The sequence below is a fragment of the Episyrphus balteatus genome, chromosome 3 (genome assembly GCF_945859705.1).
Source record: "Episyrphus balteatus chromosome 3, idEpiBalt1.1, whole genome shotgun sequence".
Lineage (NCBI taxonomy): Eukaryota > Metazoa > Arthropoda > Insecta > Diptera > Syrphidae > Episyrphus > Episyrphus balteatus.
This window is the reverse complement of record NC_079136.1, coordinates 14400306-14427228: the sequence shown is the minus strand read 5'-3', so window position 1 is coordinate 14427228 and position 26923 is coordinate 14400306. Positions and strand designations below refer to the sequence as shown.

General features: G+C 27.5%; 1 protein-coding gene across 7 annotated transcripts in view; it reads right to left on the bottom strand.

Moving 5' to 3' along the window:
- Nucleotides 1–26923, bottom strand: part of LOC129915632 (tropomodulin) — a 175792-nt gene that overhangs the window by 112270 nt on the left and 36599 nt on the right. Inside the window, exons 1-2 of one of the 7 annotated variants that reach the window (XM_055995258.1) lie at nucleotides 18118–18380; nucleotides 17070–17259 (exon numbers count right to left, since the gene is read on the bottom strand). The exons of the other annotated variants lie outside the window; for them this stretch is intronic. Coding sequence (XP_055851233.1) covers nucleotides 17070–17141 — 72 coding nt within the window. The 5' untranslated portion in view covers nucleotides 17142–17259; nucleotides 18118–18380. Of the gene's footprint in view, nucleotides 1–17069; nucleotides 17260–18117; nucleotides 18381–26923 lie in introns of those variants that run through there. 7 annotated transcript variants of the gene reach the window in all.

The following is a 26923-nucleotide window of genomic DNA, read 5'->3' as shown; positions in this document are numbered from 1 at the left end:
AATAGCCGTGTTTTATTGGTACTCAGTATTTTACTGAGTAAATATTTTATGCTGTAATCAACAAGAAAAGATTACTTTTGTAAACTTTGTATAATCCTTTATAGTTGAAGGGCCAAAAATGTATACGTTTAGAAAAACAATTTCTCTGTAAACCAACAAATAAAAACTTTTTTTATCCTTAGCAATCATTTGTTATTGTTTACCGTGTAAAATTTTACTGAGCTAAGTACTGAGTTACCAATAAAACACGGCTAATATAAAACAAACTACATTTTGATTTTTTTACGTAAGTGGTGCACATAAGTGTGAACAACGAATTACGGAATGGACAAACAAATGCGATGGTCTGAATTTTTAAAGAAATTTTTAACAAAAACTGAATAAAATAGTAGGAATCTATAGCAATCTGACTAAAGTTTCAATCAAAAAATAAATGTTTTTCAAATTCAAATTTAGATTTATTGAGACTTATTTTTGATTACAATAAAGTATTTATGTTTGAAATACATAGTATTTTTTTTTAAATAAACTGACTTAGAATTGGTCAAGTTTTAACATTTGTATTTTAATTTCTTAAATAAGAAAAAAAACAAATTATTCATAAAGAATTAAAATTTGGTGACACGAACAATTTGTTTTCTCTTTTTTTTTTGTTATTCTAAATCGAAATACCTACATATATTTTTTTTTTTTGAAAATTTGAGCTTTAGTTCGATATAAACAATCTCACCTGTTTATTTATTTGCTCATTCGTTAGTCGCTCTCATGTTCACAGTGCTTTAGAAAATAAATTTTAAATTGGACACAACTTGCACTCAGACGACAAAACCATTGTTAAAAAAAACCCAGTGAAAAAAAACAATACCTTTTAGGAACTCCAAAAAAACTATTTAGTGCAATAAATCATTCAAAAAAGAAATGGTTAACATTAAGTTTTTAAATTTTGTTATTAACATAATTTGTTACTAATCTACATATTTATTTAACATCATCTTATTTCTTGAAAATAATGTATTATATCCTAAATTAAAGATTTAATTTTCCTCTAATAAGGTGAACACATTTCTATAAGCTTTTTTTTTTTAAATGATGTATTTTTAAAATCTTTAAACATACCAACAACATAAGAGAAGAAAATAAAAAAAAACTTCCTCATAACTTTAAAAATCAACATTTGGAAAAACCAAACCATTGCAAACGAATCGAATTTGTAATCAAACAAATCTAAAATCATTATACTTAATCAAGAAAACTTAAAACATTGTTACACAAAAGTTCATTCAAAAATAAATACATGTCATACGTAAACTTAAATCAAAAAAGTCAATATCATTATTAAATAGAAATATACAAATAAGTGTATACATAAACATTTTAAAATAAATAAATAAAAAAAAAAAAAAAAAAACAATTTAAATATAAATGTTTTTAAGTTTAAAAAAAAGATAAAACAATAATAGTCTAGTCTTATTAAGAAAAAAAAAATACCAATATTTAAGGAAAAAAAAAAACATTTAAAAAATCCTTATTGTAGTTAGAAAAAGAAAAACATAAACATATACCTATAATAAAATATTAGTTATATACATGCGTTATTTATACACATTATTTATTATAACATATTTTATGAATTGTAGAAATAAATTATTAATATTTATGTGTGAATGTGGAATTTTTGTGAAAAAAAATATACGGCAATAAATTAAAAAATGTTGTTCTTTTTTTCAATTGTAAGACATTGATAATAAATGTTTAATGCATTATTTTTTTTTTTTTTTCAAATTTATAACACGAGTTATCGTACTCAACAAAAAAAAAAAAAATAAATAAAAATAAAAATATAAACAGATAAAAATAATTTTCAAAACAAATCGGGCAACAAGCCAATAAATTATAAATTCAAACATGGGGACACGCATTTCCTAATATCCTTGTGTATACATCCAAATACATATATATTAGATCAAACTTGTATCTAATGGATGCAAATGTACACTTAAGATGTAAACATTTTTGTTTTCTTTGCCAAGAGACCAGCACATTACCACTCAATCTTCTTGTAAGCAAAAATTTCGATTAATATGTGGGTGGGGTGTTGATTCATTTTCGAAGAAGCAAGACAATTTTTTTTTTGCTGTTGTTGATTTAATTTTGCTCATTTTAATGAAAATTTAAGATACAGCATCATGCAATTTGACACATTGTCTTTAAAAAAATAAAAAGGTGAGTATAAATTTAAAAAAAAATACATATATAAAAATAAAACAAATTAATAATCCATAAACGATATTGAAAAGTCAACAAATTGTAGTCCTTGAAAGAGGAAAAAGATAAATTTGCATACAATTTCATTTCTGTTTGATTTATTAACGAAGGCGATTTTGATGAGGTCGTGTTTTTGTCAGAAATGTCATCATAATTTTTTGTTAATAAGTTTAAAATTTACAGCGTATTCTCTGTGAGCTGTATTTTTTCGATTTAATTTTTTTTTCCAATCATTAAAGAATGATTTTCTTGGAAAATGCATCCTTTTTCAATAAATTTTAATTATATTTACAAAAAAGTGGAATTTGAATGAAAAGTCAAATATACAGAGTTTATTATTTTACTTTAATACAAAATAAAAATTTAATATGTAGATACCTTATTTTAATTTTAAGTTTTGACATTCCAAAGACAAGCAAACCTTTTTTTTTATTTTTAATCGATAGAAAATACTTTTTATTTGTCATTTTTCAACTTTTTCTTTGTTTCAATAACAGATTTTATATTATTAATTTAATTTCACATACATAAATTATTATGAATAGATGTTTTCATGTAGATATTTTTGTTTTCTTTTAAAAATAATTTACCATTTATAACCATTAAACATTCATTAAGATTTAATTAATTTAATTTGAAATGCTTTATGGCGCATGTTATCCTTGACGAATTATTAAAATTAATTTGGCAACAAAATTGTATTCATCGTACACATGCATTTTGACTTTGTTGATGCAATTAAGAAGTGTTAATTAGATTCGTCATAGAATTTAGAAAATTTGATTTATATTATTATACAAAGATATTATGTACCACTTAGGTACATAAAATAACTTCTTCAATACGAAACAAAAAATAATAATTTTTATGATTAATGAATTCGATTATCAGCTTCTCAATCTTACAAAAAGTATTCCAAACTTTTTGCTTTGCCCTTGAAATAAAATTAACAGAGAGCAAGCACAAACAAAAAAAAAAACAATTTTCCTCTGAAATTTTTCTACAGAAAGTATCTTTTTTAAGAGATAATTAGATTTTATCTTATCCGTAAGTGTCTTTATTTAATTTTTAATATTTTTTTGCACTCCGTTGAGAAAGTATTATTGGATTGACGGATTGAAGAAGTCTCAACAATATGCCATTTAATAATGATTATTTGCAATTTTTTATTTTCAATAACCCATCAGATATGATTGTAATCATGGAATAAAAGGAAGGGACATTTTTAAACTAGAATCAGTATTGCCTGTAGTACAGTAAATGATACTTTTTGGTTTAAAAATTTTCCAGGACAAAGAAAGAAATTGAAACAACCAAATTCTCGGGATGTCTAAACTGTAAAAAATAATAGAAGGCATTTAAAAAAATCCAATATCACCATTATATTGGAGACTAAGCTCTGTCCAATTTCCAATCATGAACCAGAACCAGAGTTAATCCACTAAAGTCAGGAAGTTGGAAATTTGAACCAATGCTGAATCAAATTTTTACTGCTTGTCCTCACAGTCTTCCAAACTGTTTTAAATTTAAGTACAATTTTCGTAGGTTGCATTATTTGAATATGATTTCTGAAATGTTGTTCTATTGTTCAATTTTATACTGCAGTATACATACATAAATAAACAGTATAAAAGCAATTTTCGGAAAACTACTTTACCGGAATTTTGAATCACCAAACTTTTGTAGGTAGATAAATTCAAATTTCTGTATGATTCTATTTTTAATTTTTTTTTATTCTAAGGTTCTGTAAATTAAAAATTCTGTAAAAATGATAAAAGAAAAATTATTTTACTAAAAAAAGAGTGCGCATTATCAAAACAATTTGTTTTCCTTTTCATTCACAGAATATTGGAATATAGAATTTTACTATTGCAATACCTACAGAATTTTGAGTTTTAATAATTTTAAGTTAGGTACCTATAGAACACGAATTTTGGAAATTAAAGAGTTTTGACCTAAACCCCATGCCATAATAACTTCTTCATATTGTTCTTCTTAACTATAAAATTTCCTTCAATAGTTTGAACATAACAAATTGAAACATGATCTTTAAATAAGCCACGTCTACTTTAGCTTTTAATGTTGAAGTATTTATTTTTAATTAATTTGGAATTTGAGGTACTAACATTATTTGTAGTTAGGTAATTTTTTTATAGTTCCCTTAATTAATTTTTATGACTTAAACTGAAATTGCAAGTGCAATATTTTGAATGAGCAATAATTTTAAAATTTTGACAGTCAGTTATTGGGAAACAAAGTCATTATATAATTTTTTAAATTTTATTTTATTTTATTGGTCACTGTGGCGTATGCGTACCTACTTTTTGTGATTTTTTTTATAAAATATATTATGAATTATTATTTATCACAACAAAAACATTACTGTTAAAAAAAGAGCCAAGTTATCCTATGTTGAAATTATGCTGGCACAAAAAGTACTGAGATGTAAAAGTGTACCAAGTTCTAAAGTTTGGGTTCAAATTCGTATCAATAAAATTTTGATTGTTCTCTTGACAATTTTTCTTAACCATCGATTTTTAAAGTTATTTCAAAAATTGCCAAGTAAACAATCAAAATTTTATTGATACGAATTTGAACCCAAACTTTAGAACTTGGTACACTTTTACATCTCAGTACTTTTTGTGCCAGCATAATTTCAACATAGGATAACTTGGCTATTTTTTTAACAGTAATGTTTTTGTTGTGATTTCACTACTTTTTGCAAGGTATGGCTGTAGAATATAAAATTTCTTTATTTGATGAAAATTCAGTGAAAATGGGTGGTTGCCACGCCCCCTGCCTGAAATTCTCAAACTTTAAATTTTTTCCTTTGTGTAAACTACCAGCTCCACCATTCTACCAAATTTCAAGATTCTACGACAATCAGAAGTGCTCTATAATAATTTATGAAAATTCAGCGGAAATGGGCGGATGACACGCCCCCTGAATTAAAAATCTCAAATTTTCGATTTTTTCCTTTGTATACACCACAAGTCCTATCACCGTGTAAAATTTCAAGTTTCTACGATATCGGGAAGTTCTCCATAATTTTGATGATCTGTCAGTGAGTCAGTGAGTCAGTTACGGTTTTTGCGATTTTTGAAGCCCTATATCTCAGAAACTACTCATCGTAGGAGGCTGAAATTTTTTTGTTGACGAGCTCAACAAATGTAGTGAGTTTGAAATTTCTAGCATCTTTGGTGTGGAAGTTAGAGGGGGGTCGAAAATGGCCTGAGTTGTTTCCTGTAAATAAGGGTGTAGTGCCAAAGTTGCTAGAGAACTTGGCTGGGCACTACCGTGCCCCTTGATATGGTACTTTGATGCAGTTTTAAACGACCCAAGAAGAGTGTTAATATGGAGCAAAAGTTAAATTGATGATACTCTGTATATCTTAAGAAAATAAATGATAACTTCCATGGACAAAAAAATTCTGGATTGGTTTTATTGTCTGTGTTATTTTAACTTAATCATCAAAATAATTCTAATTCCTCCTTGAAAATGTACAATCATAAGAAAGTTCATTATTGGCAACGTATTTGACCCCAAAAACAACACTAAGCTTTATTATGTAAAATAATGATCTAAATGTAATACCAATAATGGTGATTTTATAAAATCGCATTTTCAATACAGCGTTGTTCAGTGATGCCCCACAATAACATTTTCGCCATTTTCTTTACAGAAATTATAGATGTATCATCGGTATAACTTTAAGAAACATTTTTTGCATTTAGATACAAATAGTTTCTATCATTTTGGGCCAAATGAGCCTTTTGCAACATTGGTGTCTTTATTACCTGAAAAGGTGTTCCTTAAAGCTATTGAATAATGGATAAGACTTTCAACAAATTGGAACATAATATCATTTTTATGAATGACATGAATTGTAAACGGAGAAATGCTTTACTAGTTTTTCAATACTCATTAAGTAATATTTTAATATTTTTTTACCAAGGTCAATTAAGTTATATTTTTAAGTTTTTAATAATCTTCCGTGTACAAGACACATAAAAAAGATAATTTAATGAGAAAATTCTAAAATCTCTAAGACCATATGGCGTCAATAAAAACTAAGACTTGCACAACCGCTTTTTTACTTCCTAAACAAATAAATTCAATTATTTTCAATATTTCCTTGGCAAATAAAATCAAAGCAGTTCCAATTTTTATCTGTGTAAACATTAGATACAATGTATACACACAAACAAAATCCAACGATTGCTAATCTAAAATCAAAAGTAAACTTTACAAAGATAACTTTAATTAAGCTTCCGCAAACATTACTTTCCACGTTTCTTGAATTATTTTATGTTCATTTTTTTATTCTATTTACTCAAATTGAAACCACCCTTTCTTCGTAAATACCCCCACCTCCCTCTACAATCTAAAATGTTGCTAAACACAAATAAAACAAAAACAAATAGAGATCAGAGAAGAAGAGTAAAACACATGATCAAAAGAAAATCGAAAAAAAAAAGAAAAGTGAAAATCATTTTGAGAAGCAGAACGAAAAACACTACGGAACGGAAGAAATTGCAAAAGTAAGCGAATTTTATTTTCCATTGCGCATATGTATTTGCGCATCCCCTAATGCTAACTGTTGGCCATGATCCAAAGCTCTATACTTGGAGATCATCAGGAAAATGCTGAATTTTCGCCAGAATTATTTATAACTAAATAAAGTTGTATTAGTGTGAATAGATTGTGTATGTTTTTAATGAAAACAAAAAAAACTAAAAGAAAATGAGAGAAGGAAAAAATGGAAAATATGTTTTTTTTTTATAAGAATTTGTTATTTAAAAAAAAAAAAATAGATATTAAAAATGATTTTTTTGTTTTTGGATATATAAATGACTAAACAATTTAAGATAAATAATTTTGAAAATCATTCTTGCGTTTGAAGGAAAACAATCGAATTTTCTTCTATACACGTGACAGGTGGCGTGCGGGATACATATTTTTTGTGTTTTTTGTTTAACTTCAAAGAAATGAAACAATCATCTATTAACTTCAAGAAAATACTTTTGAAAATAATGATTTTTTTTGAAGATTTTCTTTTTAGAAAATTTGAAATTCATAAAACAGCTGTAGGATTATTTCTGTTGAAGAATTTTTTTTTTTTTAATAATAACAAAACATTTTTGTTTGGAAAGGTCAAAAACCTATAATTGGATGGTTTTTTTTTAAAGAATTGAAAATGAGGTTTCTACCTATATGGGTGTGTTCTTATTTAAGAAATGTATTGTTTTGGGAATCTTGAAGTAAAAATAAAATTTATAGTATAAAACTGGTCCAGTTGCGATCAATGCTTATAAAAGGTGTCAAAATATTGCAGAAAATGTGTGAAATAAAGTCAATGGTAGGTACAGTAATTAATAAACTGCAAAATTGGATTTTTAGAGAAGGATGTTACATATTTATTTTTTTTTTCTAATTTTGTTATTATTTTGTCACTGGAAACTACCTACAATACTCCTAAAGTTTTTTTGAGCTTTATATTGCAATCTGAACCCTTTCGGTACTAGTATTACTCTCATGTAACATATATTTAAAAATTCGTTCTGTTCTTTTTCTACACACGTTATATCTTCTGATCTAGTAGACATACAAATTTGATTTAACTTTAATACGCATGCTGATAACATAACCTTTTATTTATATATATCACACATAACGGTACGTGTTCTACAAGTTACACAATCTTAAATTGAAAAAATTGAAAAATACCTCAAAACACCTGTGGAGATCTGTTGCCGATGACCAGCCACCAGTGTAGGAAGTACCGTAATCTCAGCCTGAAAATTCGACATGGTTGAAAGGTGAAACAATAAGCTTTCACATGAAATAAAATTTTGTATAAGTTGTCAAACAAAAAAATTGATTTAATAGCATGAGAACATCAAAATAAATGTTTTTTTTTTTGCTTTTTTTGATGAATTTTCATCGAGTTTAAAAAATTCTAGCTCTTTTTGTAGATGTCTCATAGACCTGATCGATATATATATTTTGAGCTTGGACAATAAGCTTTCAGATGGTATAGGTTGTTAGAAAAAAAAATGCCTTTAATAGCGTGAGAAAATAAAATTACTTGTTTTTTTCGCTTTTTTTTGATGAAAATTATTGTTTTCAATAAATTATTTTTATACTTTTTGTGCATTATAAAAAATTAAGTATGGCTTTATTCTTCAGGAAATTTTATAAGCTTTTTAATGGTGTAATTGTTTGAAGTGAAAACTTATTTAGTATCGTAGTGATTTGAAACAAGATGAAACGAAAAAGCGACAGGAAAAATCAATTGATTATAACGTTTTTGTTTTAACAGATAGATGAATGACATTTTTACTGTAGATAGGTAATTAAATAAACTATTATTGTGCAAAATTTCATTTAATTTAATATTCAAAATCCTGAGATAACGTTAAAAAGATGTTTTTTTTTCTAAACACGTTATATCAAGTTACGTGATCTACAAGTTACAAAATATTTAATTTAAATACGTGAAAATACCTTAAAACACGTGTGGAGATCTGTTGCTGATGACCAGCCATTAGTCAGTGCAGGAAATACCTCAATTTTAAATTTTACTTTTTTAATTCTTAAATTCTTACTTTTTTTGTAGGCATGGTAGAAACATGATAAAAGTTGAAATAAAAAGCTATCAGATGATATAAAATTTATTATTATTTAAGTTATTAGGTTGCCATATAGAAGATAAAGATTTAAAGATGATGGAATAAAAATAAGGTAAATTTTTTCGATTTTTATTTTTTGCAAGAAAAATAATTTTTAAGGTTTCACTTCTACCATGTGAATTGCACACATGATTTTTTTGCAAACATTTTTTGTTTTATATATATTTTCATAATTTTGAAAAAAAAAAAATATAAAAATGTTAATCCAGAAAGTGTTTTGTTTTGTTGTTCTATAAAAACTTATTTCTCAATTGTCCGACTTTTTTGGTGGTCATAGGCAGTGCATGTTACTTACGTGTTACATGAGAGTAACCCATTAGTTGTGCTATTTATCGTTTTGGAAAATAACTTTTTGCTCTACATATTTCTTAGTTGTGATGTTTTTGACACAATAATACTGAAAAAACATTTTTTAATATTGATTTTCATAGCTTGGGTTCGAAAGGGTTAAAAGATGAAAAATATGGGATCGGGTCAAAATTCTGGCTTAAAAATTCTGCTTTTCAAAATTCTGCTTTTTTAACGAAAATTCTGTTTTTCTTTTTCTATTCTGCTTTTCAAAATTCTGCTTTTTAAAATTCTGCTTTTCAAAATTCTGCCATTATTATACTTAACCAAAAAAATTCTGCGAATTCTGTTTTTTTTTTTTTTTAATAGCATTTGCGTTGACTAAAGAAAAATACAACTCATTAATGTAATTCAACATTGGTACTTTCCTAAATTTTTTTGTTTAAGTGTCGCAAATATTTTTTAAAATGCATAGACTGATTTCTTCAAATAAATTCTATAAATTATTGGAACCGATGTTGTTTGATACAAAATATTCCTTTTCTTATTCAAATTTTTGAATATTCATCTTTATTTGAAAAATTAAAAAAATTTGAATTATTTTCGGAAATTTTTAGTATTAAAAACCTTTTCTTAATATTTTCAAATGTATTCATTTCATTTCAAAGAATGACAAATTACTAAGGTAAGTAATCTAATAAGCAGATCATTTTTCAAGAAGATGATTTTAAAGAATTCTGCAAAAAATTAAAAAAGCGTTTGGAAAATGTTAAAAAGCGCGTGCTTTTTAATTTTTATTTTTTAATTTTTTGCAGAATTTTGAAAAACAGAATTTTGAAAAAAAAAATTTGAAAATCAGTATTTTGAAAGCAGAATTTTGTAAAGCAGAATTTTGACCCCAACCCGAAAAATATTTTAGGATTAATCAATATAAGACTTGGATCTTGGATCTTGGATCAACTATGTATATTTTTAAGAGAATTTTGTATGGAAGCTAAAATCTAGATTGAAATGCATTCAAGGATTAGGTTTATGAATGTCCATAGAAAAATTTACCAAAATTTTTAAGTTTTTAGCATTAGATTATTCCAAGATATTGCATTGTTTTCATTCAATTATAATTTTCATTAAAATGAAATGAAGGTTTTTTGTCGATTCCTCGCAAAAACAACACCAAAATCTTCTGAAGGAAAGAAATGTAACGACACATGCATTTAGTTGGCTTCAGCATGGAACATTTCACTGGGAGGCCTGTCGCCGTTTTCATAAGATTTTTTTATGTTCAAATAAAACAAAATATTAAAAGAATCTATCAAATAAAAATATTTTAGTATAATTGTTAACCACGAACTAAAAATATATCAAAAATTTCGAACAACAGTAACATAAAGTTTATGACGCTCTAAATTCAAATCAAACTCGCCTATGGCCTTCCAAAAAAAAAAAAAAAAATTAAAAATAACTAAATCATATGACCAATATTTTTAGTTTCAATTTTGACATCATGAGATGTCGTAAACAATATTTTGCAATGAATAAATCTTCACTATAGTAGACACATGATGTGCAATAAAAATGAAAAAACGCACGCACTGAAAACTGAAATGACTGAATGTGAATGTGATGATTGTGTACCACACCCAATAAAATAAAATTATCCTCAAAAGAAAAGAAAAGAACTGTTAAAAACAGTATTCTTTTGCATTTCATTATTTGAGAAATTTATTCAAATTAATAAAGAAAAAAAAAAGAACGAAAAAACACAAGTAATCCACCCCAACAAACACTTCATAGGCTCTATTGAGGGTGCAAAATCATCTTGTTTACAGAGTTGCCATTTCTACGATTATATTTTGTTACAACTTGTAAATTAATGTAGTAATAAGATGATTGATGAGCTTACAAAAATTGCTCTAGAAAACATCAAATCAACGTGGTAAAAACTTAATGTAAGGTAACGTAACGTAACGTGATATTACGTAATGTAACCAATTTTACGTAACGTAACGTAAACAAAAATTAAAAAAATTATTTGAATAAAATGAATTCAATTACTGATACAGTGAAATGTTTGCTTAAAAGGAGATGATGTTGGCACCCAAATTTATGCTTTCCGTATAAGGATTCTTTCTTTCAGACATAGTTTATCACCATTTCCTCCAAACTTGATAAACAAATAGTTTTGGCAACCCAGAACCCTGTTGTTATCGGCATACGTTTTCCTTCGCACTCAACAATAAATCCGATTCTCTGTGGATCTATTTATTCAGCAATTACTTTTAACACTCTGAATACATTTTCTTCGGGTGGATTTTCCTCATTCTTCAATTTTGCTTTTTTTTCTATTTTTTTTTTTTTTTGAGAAATCCGCAATTATTATTATTGCTGTGTGAAAACCTGCATAAATAATACAAAACATATAGACCGATTGTGTATTTTTATTTTTACTCAAATCGATCTAAAAATAAAAAAAAAAAAACATAACAAAACAGAAAAATGTTTGTGCTAAATTCAATATAAATCCATTGAGTTAAATGACGGTGCGGTGGCAGGCGGTTGGCGGCAACAAAAAAAAATGCCTACTCCACCCCCAATTTGCTGCCAACGCCCTCTATGAGGCCAGTTTTTATCTCTCTGCCAGCTGAACTAAATTTTAAAAATAATTGTTTTCTTCTATTTTTGAGTGTGTAACGATTACATTCGATTTATTGTTTCCTTTAATAAATTATTTCTGGATTTAATGGAATTTTTTTTTCTTCTTTAAAATTACTACACAACATGAAATGGAGTGGAGCCTCTGCTCATACTCGTATACCATCATTCAGACAAGGTTGGAAAAAAATTTAAGTAAAATTTTTTTTTTACATATTTTGTGAATTTTTAATTGAATTGGCTTCAGAACTCACGCGACCAAAACCAGGAGGAACGATCTATTGATTTGTACAAAGGGGTGGTTGGTTGGAGAAAAAAAAAGAAGAAATATTTGTACTTCCCTTAATTTTATGAAGTGGTGGCAAGTGATTTATTTTGAACATTTTTAAGGATATGGTGAATGGGAGAGAGTCAAGGAATGAGAATGGAGATTGAAATGATGAAGACATGGAGTATATACACAAAACGATGGGCTGCCGGGGTAAATGTACCTTTTTTCTTGTTTTTTGTTGCTTTATGGAAATTCCGTGACGACCTATTTATGGGCAGTTGTATTTTTTTTTCTTATTCAATATTCAGTTTTTACTTCTGAATAAAGTCTTATAGTGTTATGAAGGACTAAGGGGAAAAAAAAAGTGAAAAGTGAAAATGTGAAAGAGGATTTTCTTAAACACCCATGGACATGGACATCATTGAAGCAGAGCAACGATCTATGTGTATCTGTTTTTTTCCTTTTTTGTACAAAATTTTCCAGAAGAGCGTTACAAGTGTATAGCGATGTAAATATTAAGGCGGAAGTGAAATGATGTGAAAACGAGATTTGATAAAGAAGAGGAGCCAAAAGCAGCTTATCCTGGTCCAATGGGTACTTAGGTACACTGCCGTGCTAAGCAAAAAGGGCGCATATCCATTTTTGTAGTTTTGAGATAAATGCATTTTACTGACAAGGGAAAAGGTTTAGAATTGTAAATGTGCTCAATTTCAAAAATGATTTTAAGCAACTTTTAGTAGGAAAATTATAATTTTTAGTTTACACAACAATTAAATAGTGTTCAAGGTTCCCAAATGTGTATCTATTTTTGTTTTAATTTTTAGAGTTGTAGTAATAAATGCATTTTTCCATTGAGGAATACAGCGGAGTAATATCGCTGTGCTCATCTTCATTGACTGTTTTGAGCCACTTAGAATTGAAAATGCGTTGTTTTTAGTTAACATATAAATGAGGCATTGTTTCAGGATGTCAAATATGCCTTTAACTCAATTTTGGATTTTTGGCTCATGCGCCCTTTTTGCTAAGTACGGCAGTACAGATATGCGATGTACATGAATAAAGAGATATATACAAGTGGAAGGTGTCGGTATAGTATTATAAGGTTTTTTGGCCTGTTAATATGTATGTAGTTAAGTGGATTTAAGTCTTTTGAATCTCTGGTTAGTGTTTAACCCATTTTGAAGAGGTATAATCTATTAAATGAATTGGGTGGTGAGAGTAAGGTATTTTTGTGGGTCTTGTTAAAGACTTTTATTGAGAATTTCCGAAAGGGTTTTCTTTTTTTTTTAATTTGAGAGATTGGTATGTCTTCCCACACATTTGTAGTTATTAAGATAGATTTATTTTGAATTGACGTCACAAAAATTATAGCAGACCTTTCTTTTTAAAGTTTAAAATATAAAAAAATGGTTTTTTCTGTTTTCCATTTTGGCCTTTTATATATACCTACATTATACATGTTGTTTAACATTTTCTAATAAGTGCAATGCGAAGGTGGATTTTGTGTTAGTTTTGGTATATATTCGTCAAGAGAAGAACCATATAAATACATACATTTTGAGACAGATTTAGAATTAATGCACTTTTGTAAGAAAAGCTCAACCCTAGATGCATTGGAGGACTACACTGAGGGAAAAAATTAATTGAAGTTGAAACGTCTTTGTTTCAAAGATGAACTACTTTGAAACATGTGACTTTAAGATACGAAACCATCAAAAGTGAACCTTTTTTCCACGTTGATTTAAAAATGTTCATCTTCAACGCAAAATCATTCAGAATAATAGTTAAATCAATGTGGTTTTCATTGATTTAACGTTGTTTTATGGTGGCTTTTCCCATCAGTGTATGCAATATACAAGGCATGCAAAAAAAACACAAATCAATTTTCAACTGATTTGAGTAATTTTTAAATGTTTTTATAGTCCAGTGCATTTATGATGTTCGTGTATGGGCGACCCAGCAGTTTGTACCACCCCCAAATTTTGTTTGCTCATTCGATAGCGCTTTGGCTGAATATCATTACCCTGATTTTTCGCACTCGCGAAATTCACCTTTCGGCCGCCATCTTGGATTTTAGTTTTTGTTGAATATCTCGATTTCTATTTATCCTAGATAAAAGTTGTGTATACAAGAAACGTAGGCAATTAAATTTCGCGTCTTTTATTTTACCTAATAACACTTTTTCGATATTCTGAATATTAAAAAAAGTTAAACCCAAAAAAGTAAAAAAAAAAACGAAAAAGTGACAGTTTTAAAGATTTGAGCACTTTTAAAAAAAATTCTCTACAACTCTGCTATACAACTTTTTTTGTATCGCTGTAATTAATAAAGTTATTAATACTTTTTTGTTAAAAAATAATCCTTTTTTACGAAATGAAGAGACTTAAATATAAAAAAATTGCAGGTCCTGAATTTTCTCTTCTAACATAAAGCTATAAAATACTCACTAATCATTTAAAATTCAAGATTTGGTAAAAAAAAATTAAGAAAAAAGTAAAGATAAAGAACACAAACAAAAAAGAGCATTTTTAACAAAAAAAAAAGTATTAATAACTTTTGTATTTATAGCGATAGAAAAAAAGTTGTATAGCAGAGTTGTAGAGAATTTTAAGGTGAATAATTTTATCTCGGAAGGTTTTTTTTATAATTTTGATAAAAAGTGCTCAAAACTTTAAAATTGTCACTTTTTTCTGTTTTGGCTTGTAACTTTTTTTATAATATTTAGAATATCGAAAAAATGTTCTTAATATAAAAGACGCGAAATTTAATTGCCTACGTTTCTTGTATACACAATTTTTATATAAGATAAATAGAAATCGAGATATTCAACAAAAACTAAAATCCAAGATGGCGGCCGAAAGCTGAATTTCGCGAGTGCGAAAAATTAGGGTAGGCCAATGCTCTATCGAATGAGCAAAAAAAATTTGGGGGTGGTACAAACTGCTGGGTCAATTTATAAATGCACTGGACTATTATTATTATGCTTCAAGGCTGCATTTTTTTGTTTTAGAAGTGCTTATTTCTTGGTGAAAAATTATTTGGACAGACGTTCTTTTTCATAATAATTAATAGGTATATTTTAAATATTTCGAGCGAAATGGTAACGGAGTTACGAATAACAGAGTTACGGCCGTCAAAGTTACGCGAAACCGAAGTTACGAAAAACTAGAGTTACGAATTCTAAAGTTATGTTAAGCTATGACATGTGATTTTTGGGTTGGCAACAATTGCAACAACAGTTGACCACACCAAAATAACGTCTGTAAAAAAAGGGGTGGTTTGGTCATTATTTTAATATAAATAATAACAAAGTGGGTATTACAAAATACGCTATGAATAATTATATTAATTAATAGAAAAAAAATACGCATTTGCAATATTAGTTGGACAAATAAGAAAATAAATTCAATTATGTCCCCCAAACTCACATAAGTATACTCATGTTTTTTTTTCTATTTCAACGTTTTTGCAATCTTCTCACAAAAACATCTATACCTATCCAATCAAAATTTTACAAGATTAAATAACACCCATTTTCGATTTACTCATTTAGTTCTGACTAATGAGAAAAATGTTAGCCTCTTGTTTGTATTTCCATAATTCCATGTCGTTCCTCGCAATTGTTGCCAACCCAAAAATCACATGTCATAGCTTAACATAACTTTAGAATTCGTAACTCTAGTTTTTCGTAACTTCGGTTTCGCGTAACTTTGACGCTCGTAACTCTGTCGCCCGTAACTCTGGTATTCGTAACTTCGTCGGTTTCCCATTTCGAGCATGTATCAAACTGTTTAACTTGCTGTGGGCAAAACGACGCGGCCGAACGAAACATTGTTGAGAACTGAAACTATCGCAGGAAACAATAACCAATTTTAAGAAAACACAAAAAAACTTATACTATGCAAAATATACCCCGAATGGACAAAATCCGAAAAACTGTATTAATAGAAAACAGTCACGTTTTGAGGAATTAAGGATTGACTTCTTAAATCTGTGGGTTGGAAATGCTATCTTTTCACCAAAAAAATCGATAGGAAAAAAAAAATATGCCGGATAGGGGAGGCAATTTTGGGATCATTATACAAATGTTTTGTGAAAATATTTTGTGAAAAAGAAAAAGACAGTCATAAACCATGTAAAAAAAACATTAGAAACAAAAGAACATTTTTTAAGGTTCTACCATACAAAGGAAAAGACCTTTCGGAATATTTTTTTGAATTTACACCTTAAATAAGATTCCAAAATCTACTTTAACATATTTTCCTTTTGAAAATCACCAAATCATTTAAAAAATTGACAAAGGTGGAATAATTTTAATTTTTCAAAACAATGAAAATTCGGAAATTGATTAGAAAATTGTTTCAACAAAAATATGTACATATATTATTTGGGAAATTATTTTAAATACAAAATTTAAAAAAAAAAATGAATATAATTTGGTAAGCAATCATAAGATAAAGTACAAATTTTATAAAACCAATTAATTTGAGCTATTTTTCTGCAGAGTCCACGATATTCTATGTAAGTTCAAGCAATTCAAAACAAAATCATTTTTCTTCCTAAACAGAAACTTCAAATAATCCAGGTATTTTTTATTTATTTTTGTTTTGTTCTTATTTTAAACTGAAACGTGCCCAATCTTTTAATAATGGCCTTCAAAAAAATAAAACTACACCTAAGTTCCATTTGACAAACTCATGGGACAAGGTAAATATCACGAATAAGTTTATAAATTAATTTGTTTATTTTAAATATTACGATGCTCATAAATAAGTCGCCGTTTTTCTTGTTTTTTTTTTTTAATATCTAGCCTATTTTTATAAGTAAGTGGTCCAAAATTAAAAAAAAATTACCAATTTAACTCCTAAAATTGTACATTTAAAGAAAAACTGTTTTCAAACCTTTATAGTTGTTTTGGTTTTCCTCCATTTGGTGGTTTCGGTCTCAGTCTCTGTTTGCATAATTTCATCCATATTGCTTCCGATTTTTTTTTTGTTGTTATTTCAAAATGAATTAATCCTTAAAATTTCGTATATAATTCCAGTGTAAAGTAGTGTGTTTAATAAAATTTTTATTTTAACCTCACACTAACTGCATTGAGTGAAATTTTTTCATATTCAATTTATTTATTTATTTTTTTTCAATTTTTAATTTTTGTATTAAAATTAGAATACAGAGTGGGAAAGAAATAAAAAAAAAATATTTTTAGAATTTTTATTTCGATCTCAATCTTTATTTTTGAATCTTTATTTATTTATTCTGCATTGAAAATGAATTTACGGAACGAACACTTTTTTTTGGAGATTCAAACTTTATTTTTTTTTTTTCTTAAAAAATACTTTTTCTATGAATTTAATGAAAACAATCACTTGAAATATTTTTTTTTTCGGGCTTATTTCGTAATGTGTTGAAAAATTATCAAAACTAAACAAAAGAATTTTTCTTAAATCAATGAAAAACAAAAAAAATATATAAATTTATTTTTCCACGGTTGGAATGAAAGGTATAGGTATATTATTTTTTTTTTTAAGACAATAGATTTATTTTTAAAAATAGATTTTCACTTGATCTTGAACGAAGTGGAACGGTGTGAATATTTTTAAATATAATTTTTTTTTATGATGATTTTAATTTTAATAAAAAAAAATAATCTAAAATATTTTTTTACTCAATTTAATGAATTATATTAATGCACTGGATGATACATGTATTTGTATCTTGTATTTTGTCACTGATGTTTGATTTGTTCTGTTTCACTGTTTTGTATTTATGATTTATAATGTTTTTTTTTTTTTTTTTTTCTGTATCCGTGTGTTTATAGTTTTGATGATTTTTGATCTGTGTATTTTTTGAGAATTTTTTTTTAAATAAATTTTTGAATTCGTTTTGAATCCAAAAAATTTCAAAAAAATAAAATTTTGATAATTTTTTTCCAAATTTCAAATTTACAATAGATTTTCAGCATTTTTCTTTATACGATTCGTATAGTGAAGTCGCGAAAGATTTATCCCATCCACACACCGAACACCAAGTGGTCTGAGGTGATTCTGTGAAAATATCGCAAATTAGTTAAGACCGTACTCCTACCCGCACTTAAAATTTCGAAATGATGAACCAAAAATTTCGAATGAAAAAGCATTGCCAGTCTCCTCCAATCTAGCAGGAGGCAGAATCATCACGCTCTTTATTCAGATGAATTCACAAAGATATTTATTTTGTATCTTTTTTTTTTTCTATAGTATTTTTTTTTTTTGATTTTATGAAAATTACTTTAAGGTGAAAAGTTTATGAATTTAATGATGATAATATAAAGAAAAATTCTGTATAAACTAAGAGAATTCGAATTTCGAAATGAAAGAGAAAATTTTTCTAAATAAAAATATCTTCTTCTTTCCGATGATGCCGATGCGACGATGAGGAAGTTTACACTTAGTCCAATGCTCGCGAAATGAAGTGATCGCGGAGTAGGCACAGATATTTGGATAGTCAGAGCAGAGTCCTCTTGTATCTCAAAAAAAAAAAAAAAATTAAAACCAGAAAAGTTTTACAAAAAAGATACAAAAATCACAAAGAAAATAAATGAAAATAAGTGAATAAATAAAATCACACATCTCGTTGTATATCGGTTCGTTATTTCGATTACTTTTGGGATTGGGGATGGGGGAAGAGGGAGATGATCATTATTTTAAGTCGATTTGAGATTTGTTCATTTATGTGTCACGAAAATTTGTCTAAGTTTATTGTTGTTGATTTCAATACATTTCCTTTTCATTTCAAGATACAATAGTCTTGGACTGTTTGTATTTAAATTTTGTTTGTAATCTAAAAAATACATCACCAAATTTATTAATACTGACAAAATATTAAAATTGTCAAAAAATTGCCCATGTACAAATTATATCTCATATATATTTTTTGAATTTTTATAAAAATTAATTTGTCATCGGCTTAATAGCCATCGACTTGTGGTGAAAATTTGCAATATTTATATTGAAATGTGGACAACTTTATTTATGCAATTTTGTGTGAGGATTACAAAATGTGGGGGTTTATTTGGCGATGAAGAATTAATTTATTTAATAAAATAATAGATGAGAATCTTTAAGACTTGTGTGATGTTGAGCCAAAATTTTTTCTGAATGAAGGAAAAATTCAACCTTGAGTATGGTCGATAAATTTTTTTGAATATTCTTACTCATAGTCAAACCTTAACAGATAGTTCATGGATTTTTCATTTTTACTATTTTTATTGAAGAATGGAATGTTTCTAGCATAACCGGCGAAATAGTTTTATTGTTTGTCGACTAATTTGTGAGACAATTTGTAAAAATCGGTCGATTTAATTTTATTTATTCTAGCTTGTTATACTAATTTAGTTCATTATTTGTAATTTACATAATGTATACGTAATGTTACAGCTAAATATGAAAATCAAATTGGAAGCGTACATGAAAATATTTTCTGTTGATTAATTTTTTATTATTTACCCTTACTCCCCTATTTAACTTATATGTAAATACAACTTACATGTACTCAATTGTTGTTTATGTTTTATCTTGTTTGTTTGCGGCTTACCTGTAAAAGAAGACAAAACCGTTATTAAAACTATAATATTTAATAAATAAATAATAAAATTCTTATAAAAATATCAAAGAAATTTAATCATCCATTAAATTTTAAATTTAATTGGTGTAAGATCACACGAATAGTTTTCTGTTTTATTCGATTTAAATGCATTTTTGTACTTGTGTTGAAAAGAAGTGAAGGTTTTTTCTTCCACCGACCGTTTGCATTAGAGGGATAGGACCAATTCCATTTACCAATGAATTATTCAGTTACGAATTCCATTATGCAAATGTTAAACTTAGTTTAACTTTGTGGTAGCTATATTTAGAACTGAAAAATTCATTTGAATCATGTTACATAATGTTACCTAATACCTATGCTCTTTTAGTTCTAGAGATGTTTCAGTGAAAAATCCAACACTTTTTAAAACCTTTCGGAAAGAAAAACTATCCCACCTAAAATATTTTTATGAACTCTACATATTTGATACGTCATGTCATGAATCATTTCAATAATAGATTTTATTTCTTTTTTCTTTCATTTTCTTAAAAAAAAAAACTACCAAAATCTACCAAAAAGAGGATGTTATTTCATTTTAATATCGAACTGTAAAATACATTTATATTGAAATCCGAAGTAAATTAGAATAAGTATATAGTCAAACAAGAAATTAATAAGGACACATTTTTCATTTCTGCATGTTTGTTTTTGCTCTGCAGAACCCTATTTTGTTGAATTCTAATCGTAATAGCTATTTTTCGTTCTAATTTCAATTTTGAAAACTTTTGTCTTTTTAAAAACTGTAAGAGACAAAATTCTTAAAATTATAAGCCAGTGGCTAAACCATACAAATACTGCTCTAAAAAAAATTTTGGAACTGTTGGTTAATTTTTAGAAAAATACTATATACCTATAAAGGAAAGTGTTTTACTTAATAAATTTTTTCTAATTATTATCTAATGTTCAAGTGAAAGATTTTTATAAGAAAACAAACATAAAACATAGACAGGGAAAGCAATACAGGTAGGTACAAACTGAAAGTAGGGTTTTGTTTTAAACTTCACAAGAACTGCATTTAATCGAAACTTGTAAGGATGAGCAGAATATAAAATTCTGAGGGCTTCTTTAATAAAACTGATTGAGAGTTTTTCATATGAAATTTGATTTGTTTGACGAAATACCCCTTTCTATTATCGAAAACTTACAGCCTGGTTTCCGGATTTGGGCATGTTATAGGTAAATATATACATATAATTACTTAGAGGTCATCCCCACCATTGAAAACAATAACCCAGACTACACATTTTTTTGCATACCTATTTGATAATTATTTTGAATTTTAATGAATCTTGAGGTTTTCGATGTTGCCGCTGTGTGTGTAGATAAACACTACTTCATTCTAATTATTATTTTGATATAATTTTCTTCATAAAATTTGGAAAAAATTTGTTTTTGTTCACAAATGTCTTGGTTTTATTAAAAAAAATTTAATCAATAGAGGTTAAAATTAAAAAAATCATGAAAATTGGACCATTTCGGGTGATTTCCCCAAAAATATTCGTTACTCCCTCAAGTGAAGTTTTTTTCATAGCAAAAAAGAGCAGTAACTTGCGTAGTCACTTGCCTTGAGGAAATTTTTTCTCCAGCTTAATCACAAGGAAACTTTTGATTGAAAATCATACCATTAAAAAAAAAAAAATCATTCAAAATCAAAAAAATAATGTTTTGTTTTTAACAAAATTAAGGCCGTCTCGAGGCAATAAAACGTACATTTCCCAATATTTTATCAAAATCAAATTGTTTGTATAAAATATATACATTATTTTTTGAGTTTATGTGCAGAAATGGCAAAAATAAAATTTGATCTTTTATTATCTACAACTTTTACGTAGGTACCTATCTATAATTGATTTCGATAAGAGAATAACTTTTTTTCAGAAATCGGTAAAAGTACCGATTTTTCCTCACTTCCTTTTTTTTTCCTTCATCAAAGGCTTCAACGATTTTGATATAAAACATTCAAGTATTACTTTTTGGATTAAGTCTTTGTTTTTATAAATAAAATTTTATTGAAAATTACTAATAGCTCAGGGCAATTAGTCAAAATATGGGCATGAAATCGCATTTTTCGCGGGACAAAATTTTTTTCATGGAATGTGTTCGGGTGGTTGTCCTTATCATAAAAGTCAATTTGTTGGGAAAATTGGAGGTTGGGAACAGCCGCCATCTTGGAAAAGAGATTGGTAGCGTTTTTATTGAATAGCTCCATTGTTATTCATTTTAACAGAAAATGACAAAGGTAGGACTTATTAACAATAAAATTATCTAAACAATGATATACAAAACAATTCCGTGAGTTGATTAAATAAAATTTTATAGTTGGTCAAAGTGCGGGTTTGTATCGCAAGGTTGGGACAAAATGACATTTTTTCATATATCTGACGAACTTTTGATTTGTTTGGATAATTCTTCAAGAATGAATTATAGTACTTATAATTACCTATAAAATGAGCCCACAATTGTTATTGTCACCATCGTATTGTAGAAGTAATCTAACTCCGAAACTCTCCATGTACTAGTCAAAAGTGAGAAAAAAGCTAGTTTTTTGCTAGTAGGCCGAGAAAATTTTGGGAGTAGAGGTATAACCAAAATATAAGTACGCAGTTTTGCTGCCATACTCGTGTTAATGTCGATTTCAAAGGTCTGACAACTCTAATTTTGGGCTTTATACGGGTTTTGGGGGGTTAAATAACGTAAGTTTTCCAGTTAACGTGAATGGGCTAAATTTATACTATTTGAAATTATAAATATACAAGCTGATTCCCTATTATTTTTCCTAAATCTAGACACCCCAATCTTGAGGATGTGACCAATAGAACTCAAGATATAAGCCGTTTATACGATTATGTTTTAGAGGCTTTTTTGTTTCGATTTTTGTTTGTTTATTTGAATTGAAAAGCCTGATATGGTTAGTTAAAAAAGCTTATATCGTGAGTTCTATTAACCCCATAGCCGAGATTAAGGTGTCCAGATTTAGGAAAAATAATAGAGCATCAGCTTTTATATTTATAATTTCAAATAGTATAAATTTAGCCCATTCACGTTAGCTGGAAAACTTACGTTATTTAACCCCCCAAAAACCGTATAAAGCCCAAAATTAGAGTTGTCAGACCTTTGAAATCGACATTAACACGAGTATGGCAGCAAAACTGCGTACTTATATTTTGGTTATACCTCTACTCCCAAAATTTTCTCGGCCTACTAGCAAAAAACTAGCTTTTTTCTCACTTTTGACTAGTACATGGAGAGTTTCGGAGTTAGATTACTTCTACAATACGATGGTGACAATAACAATTGTGGGCTCATTTTATAGGTAATTATAAGTACTATAATTCATTCTTGAAGAATTATCCAAACAAATCAAAAGTTCGTCAGATATATGAAAAAATGTCATTTTGTCCCAACCTTGCGATACAAACCCGCACTTTGACCAACTATAAAATTTTATTTAATCAACTCACGGAATTGTTTTGTATATCATTGTTTAGATAATTTTATTGTTAATAAGTCCTACCTTTGTCATTTTCTGTTAAAATGAATAACAATGGAGCTATTCAATAAAAACGCTACCAATCTCTTTTCCAAGATGGCGGCTGTTCCCAACCTCCAATTTTCCCAACAAATTGACTTTTATGATAAGGACAACCACCCGAACACATTCCATGAAAAAAATTTTGTCCCGCGAAAAATGCGATTTAAATTACTAATTTCCCTGGGCTATAATGGTACCTCCCATTTAACTATTTTTTATTTATAAATTTCTACCAAACTAAATTATTTGAAAAAGTATCAAACACGTACACATTTCTACTGTATAACAGGGTGGACGTATTTTCTCCAAATTAGGTAGATATGATTTTCATGGAATTGTGAAAGTTGTTCGTTTATTTTTTTTTTTTTTGTCATATCTCGCTCAGAAAGTTTACCTACTTCCCTTACAAATTTTCGAGTTATTTTAATTTTGTCATAAACAGCTACAACGTTTTTGTTTAAAATGTCTATGTGTAAATCACAGCAATTGCAAAACGTACCAATTTAAAAGATTTATAAGATTATACTTGGTGTTGTTTGTATATTGTGTTGGTGTTAGTTTGTATATTTACCATTTCGTTATATTGACTTGAACATGACTTCTGAATTTTTCGAAACCAATATGTCAAAAAGAAAAATGATCAAAAATAACGAAAGAAGATTCAAAAAGTCACCATTTATATCTATTAGGGTGCTTCTTATATGGTCGAAAAAATTTATTTTCGATTTTTTAATGGGACACCCCTGCATTATGTTCTACCACATAAGTATAGTATATGGTATTTTTTTCCGATTTTAATATTAAAATTTAGGGGTCGCTACCATTCACTAAAGATTTAAGTAAAAAAAAAAATTATCAATTTCAACAAAATTTGTTTTCAATGATTTATCGTAGGGTAAACAATACAAAGTATGCTTAAGACCCGATTTTCAATCTTCTAATTAACAGTCAGACGAATAAAGATATTAAGGTCATAAGCAATCAGATAAAAACATTGAATTTTTCAACCAACAAAGATCACTCAGTAAGCTTATTCTACAGAATAACAAAAAAAAAAAATGAGAAACTCAATAATATTCAAAATTTAACGTAATTTTTATTCCGCTGTTTTTTTATCAAAGTTTCTTTAAAAACAGCTAAAGATTTAATATAACTTATTTAATTCTGATTACAAATTTCAAAATTTTCTGGAAAAAAGAAAACAAAATTTTCTGTGTTTTTCAAAACTTTGAATTGTGGTAGTGACCCCTAAAACGTTTTTAAACAGGACCAAATTTTACCCAATTTATATTTAAGGCATGAAGAACAAAATGAAATTGTGTCCCATTAAAATTTCGAAAATTGATTTTTAAGAAGCACCCTTATATCTATGTTTTTAAAAGTGTAACAAAATAGAAGTCAAATTAAAATTAAAGTAATTTTTATTAAAAATTCTTCGTCATTTTCATGATTATCTAAAAAAATCCATTAAAAAACATAGATATTTTAATAATATTAATTTATTAGGTATTATTCCCCAAATATTTTGACAGAAAGTAAATGTTTCTCAAGGATTATCGTCAAAAAAATTCAAAATGTGAATAATTGTTGAATGATTTATGTTTTGTTTCATTTTTTTTTTTTTGCTAAAGCTTATTTTTCTTGATAAATACAATTTTTTAAAACTAAGTTCTACGAAATAATTATTGTAATCCTATTTATGTTAGAATTTTATTTTTGACTTCAGATTGTAAACAAACTGTTAACGAAGTAATTTTGTATTATTTATGTTTTGCTATTCCTAAATGTTTGAATAAAAAATTCAGCAAAAAAAACATCTTTTATTTTGCCTTCAAATCATCAACAAAACAATATTGTTTACATATTAGAATGATGAGTATTGAAGGGTTATCAACAATATCTCTTATTTTTATTTAGTATAAACCATACACTGCTACTTAATTTATTGAAAGAAATTTCCAAAATAAAACATCTTTTTCCCCTTCAAGCTAATTTTAACAAATTTCGCCTCGAGTGAGGTCGAAATGTTGATCCAAGCGAATTGTGTACGAAAAAATTTAATTTTTGAAATTTTATTTTTAGAAAAAGTTGTCGCTTCATTTAGAATACAAAATAATTAATATGAAGCATCAGTCGTACGAGTATAAACTTTTATTAGTTTGTAGTAGTATTGCTGATGTTTTTTTGGTTTGTGTCTTTGATACAATTTGGCTGATGGAGATTTTATTTGAAAGTCTCCAAGTTTGGAAGTGCTTTTTATGTGTGGAGAAATTTTTCTCTATTTGATGACAGTATAGGTATAATTTTTTGTATTTAATGATCAGGAGCGAACAAAATTGCTAAAACTGCAGGTGAGTCATTCTTCGGAAGATTTTTTTAGAATGGAGATCCTGTCATTACCCACACTACACGAATGTGAAAGTAAAGTTCTTAATCCTGTTTAATGTATCCCCTAGTTTTAATAATCATCAGAAGTGTTAACAAAATGTAAGGTCTTAATTTTTTTTTAAACTAAAACAATGGAGGAATTCCTGAGTCACTAAGTTAGTTAAGGACTAGTTGAAAAAATTAAAAATTGCACTTTGCATAGTAAATTTGATGACATTTTAAACGTCAAATTCTTGACAAATTCATCATAATCAAAAATGACAATTGGCTTATCCCAAAAATCCCGGAAACGTTTGTACATTTCAGCCATTCGATCTTAATTGCTCGAACATGAGATTTACGTGCGAGATTAACGCGCTATATTTACTTAACGAAACGACATCAGTTCAGCAAGTCTGACAGTTTTGTTGTTGTCTTGTTTTTTTTTTGTAATTTTTTTTTCTCATTATTTCACACTTGATGATGAGGTTTTTGAGGAGAATAGGATATCTAAAGTGTAACTTCTGCGGGCATAAGTCTGTCCGAGAAAATTTAAAACAATTTGTTGAAAATTCGCCAATACCCTGAAGCTTAAATCTTCTAAATTTTCAATTGTCGTGTTCGTTGGTCGTTCATGTGGTTGAGAGTACACTGCTGCAGGCAAACTTTGGTCCCTATGCCAGCTAGTGCAGTAGTTTGTTTTGTTTTTAAAATGTCTATTTTGTGCCAATTTAAGATACATAACATACATGCAACTCTTCTCTTCGTATAGTTTACTATCTTGAGGGGGAAAAAAAAATAATACTAGGAAATCTGTGATGTGTGGGGACATAAGAAATGAGTGACCGAATGTGTAATTATGATTTCTGGCAATTAAGCCAAACTAATTGGACTACTGGGCACAGAGATTTGGTGAAAATCAATTAATCAGTATTATGGTAGTGAGTTAATGTAAACCTCAATGAATATAATGTGTTCATAGTTTTCTTTTAGAAACGAGTTATATACAGAACACGTCATGCAGTGACCAACCGACCGAAAGGGATTGTCTTTTATGATGATTTGTTGCCAAATTTGTCCGATTAGGCTTTGATGTTTTTTTTTTTTTTTTTTTTTTTTTTGGTTAAGTAGTCTTTTGATGACATTATGTCGTTTTTTTTTTTGGCAGGATTCAATAAAATTAATATTTTTTTTTTCTTATGATTATGGTTAATTTGAATTAATAGTGAT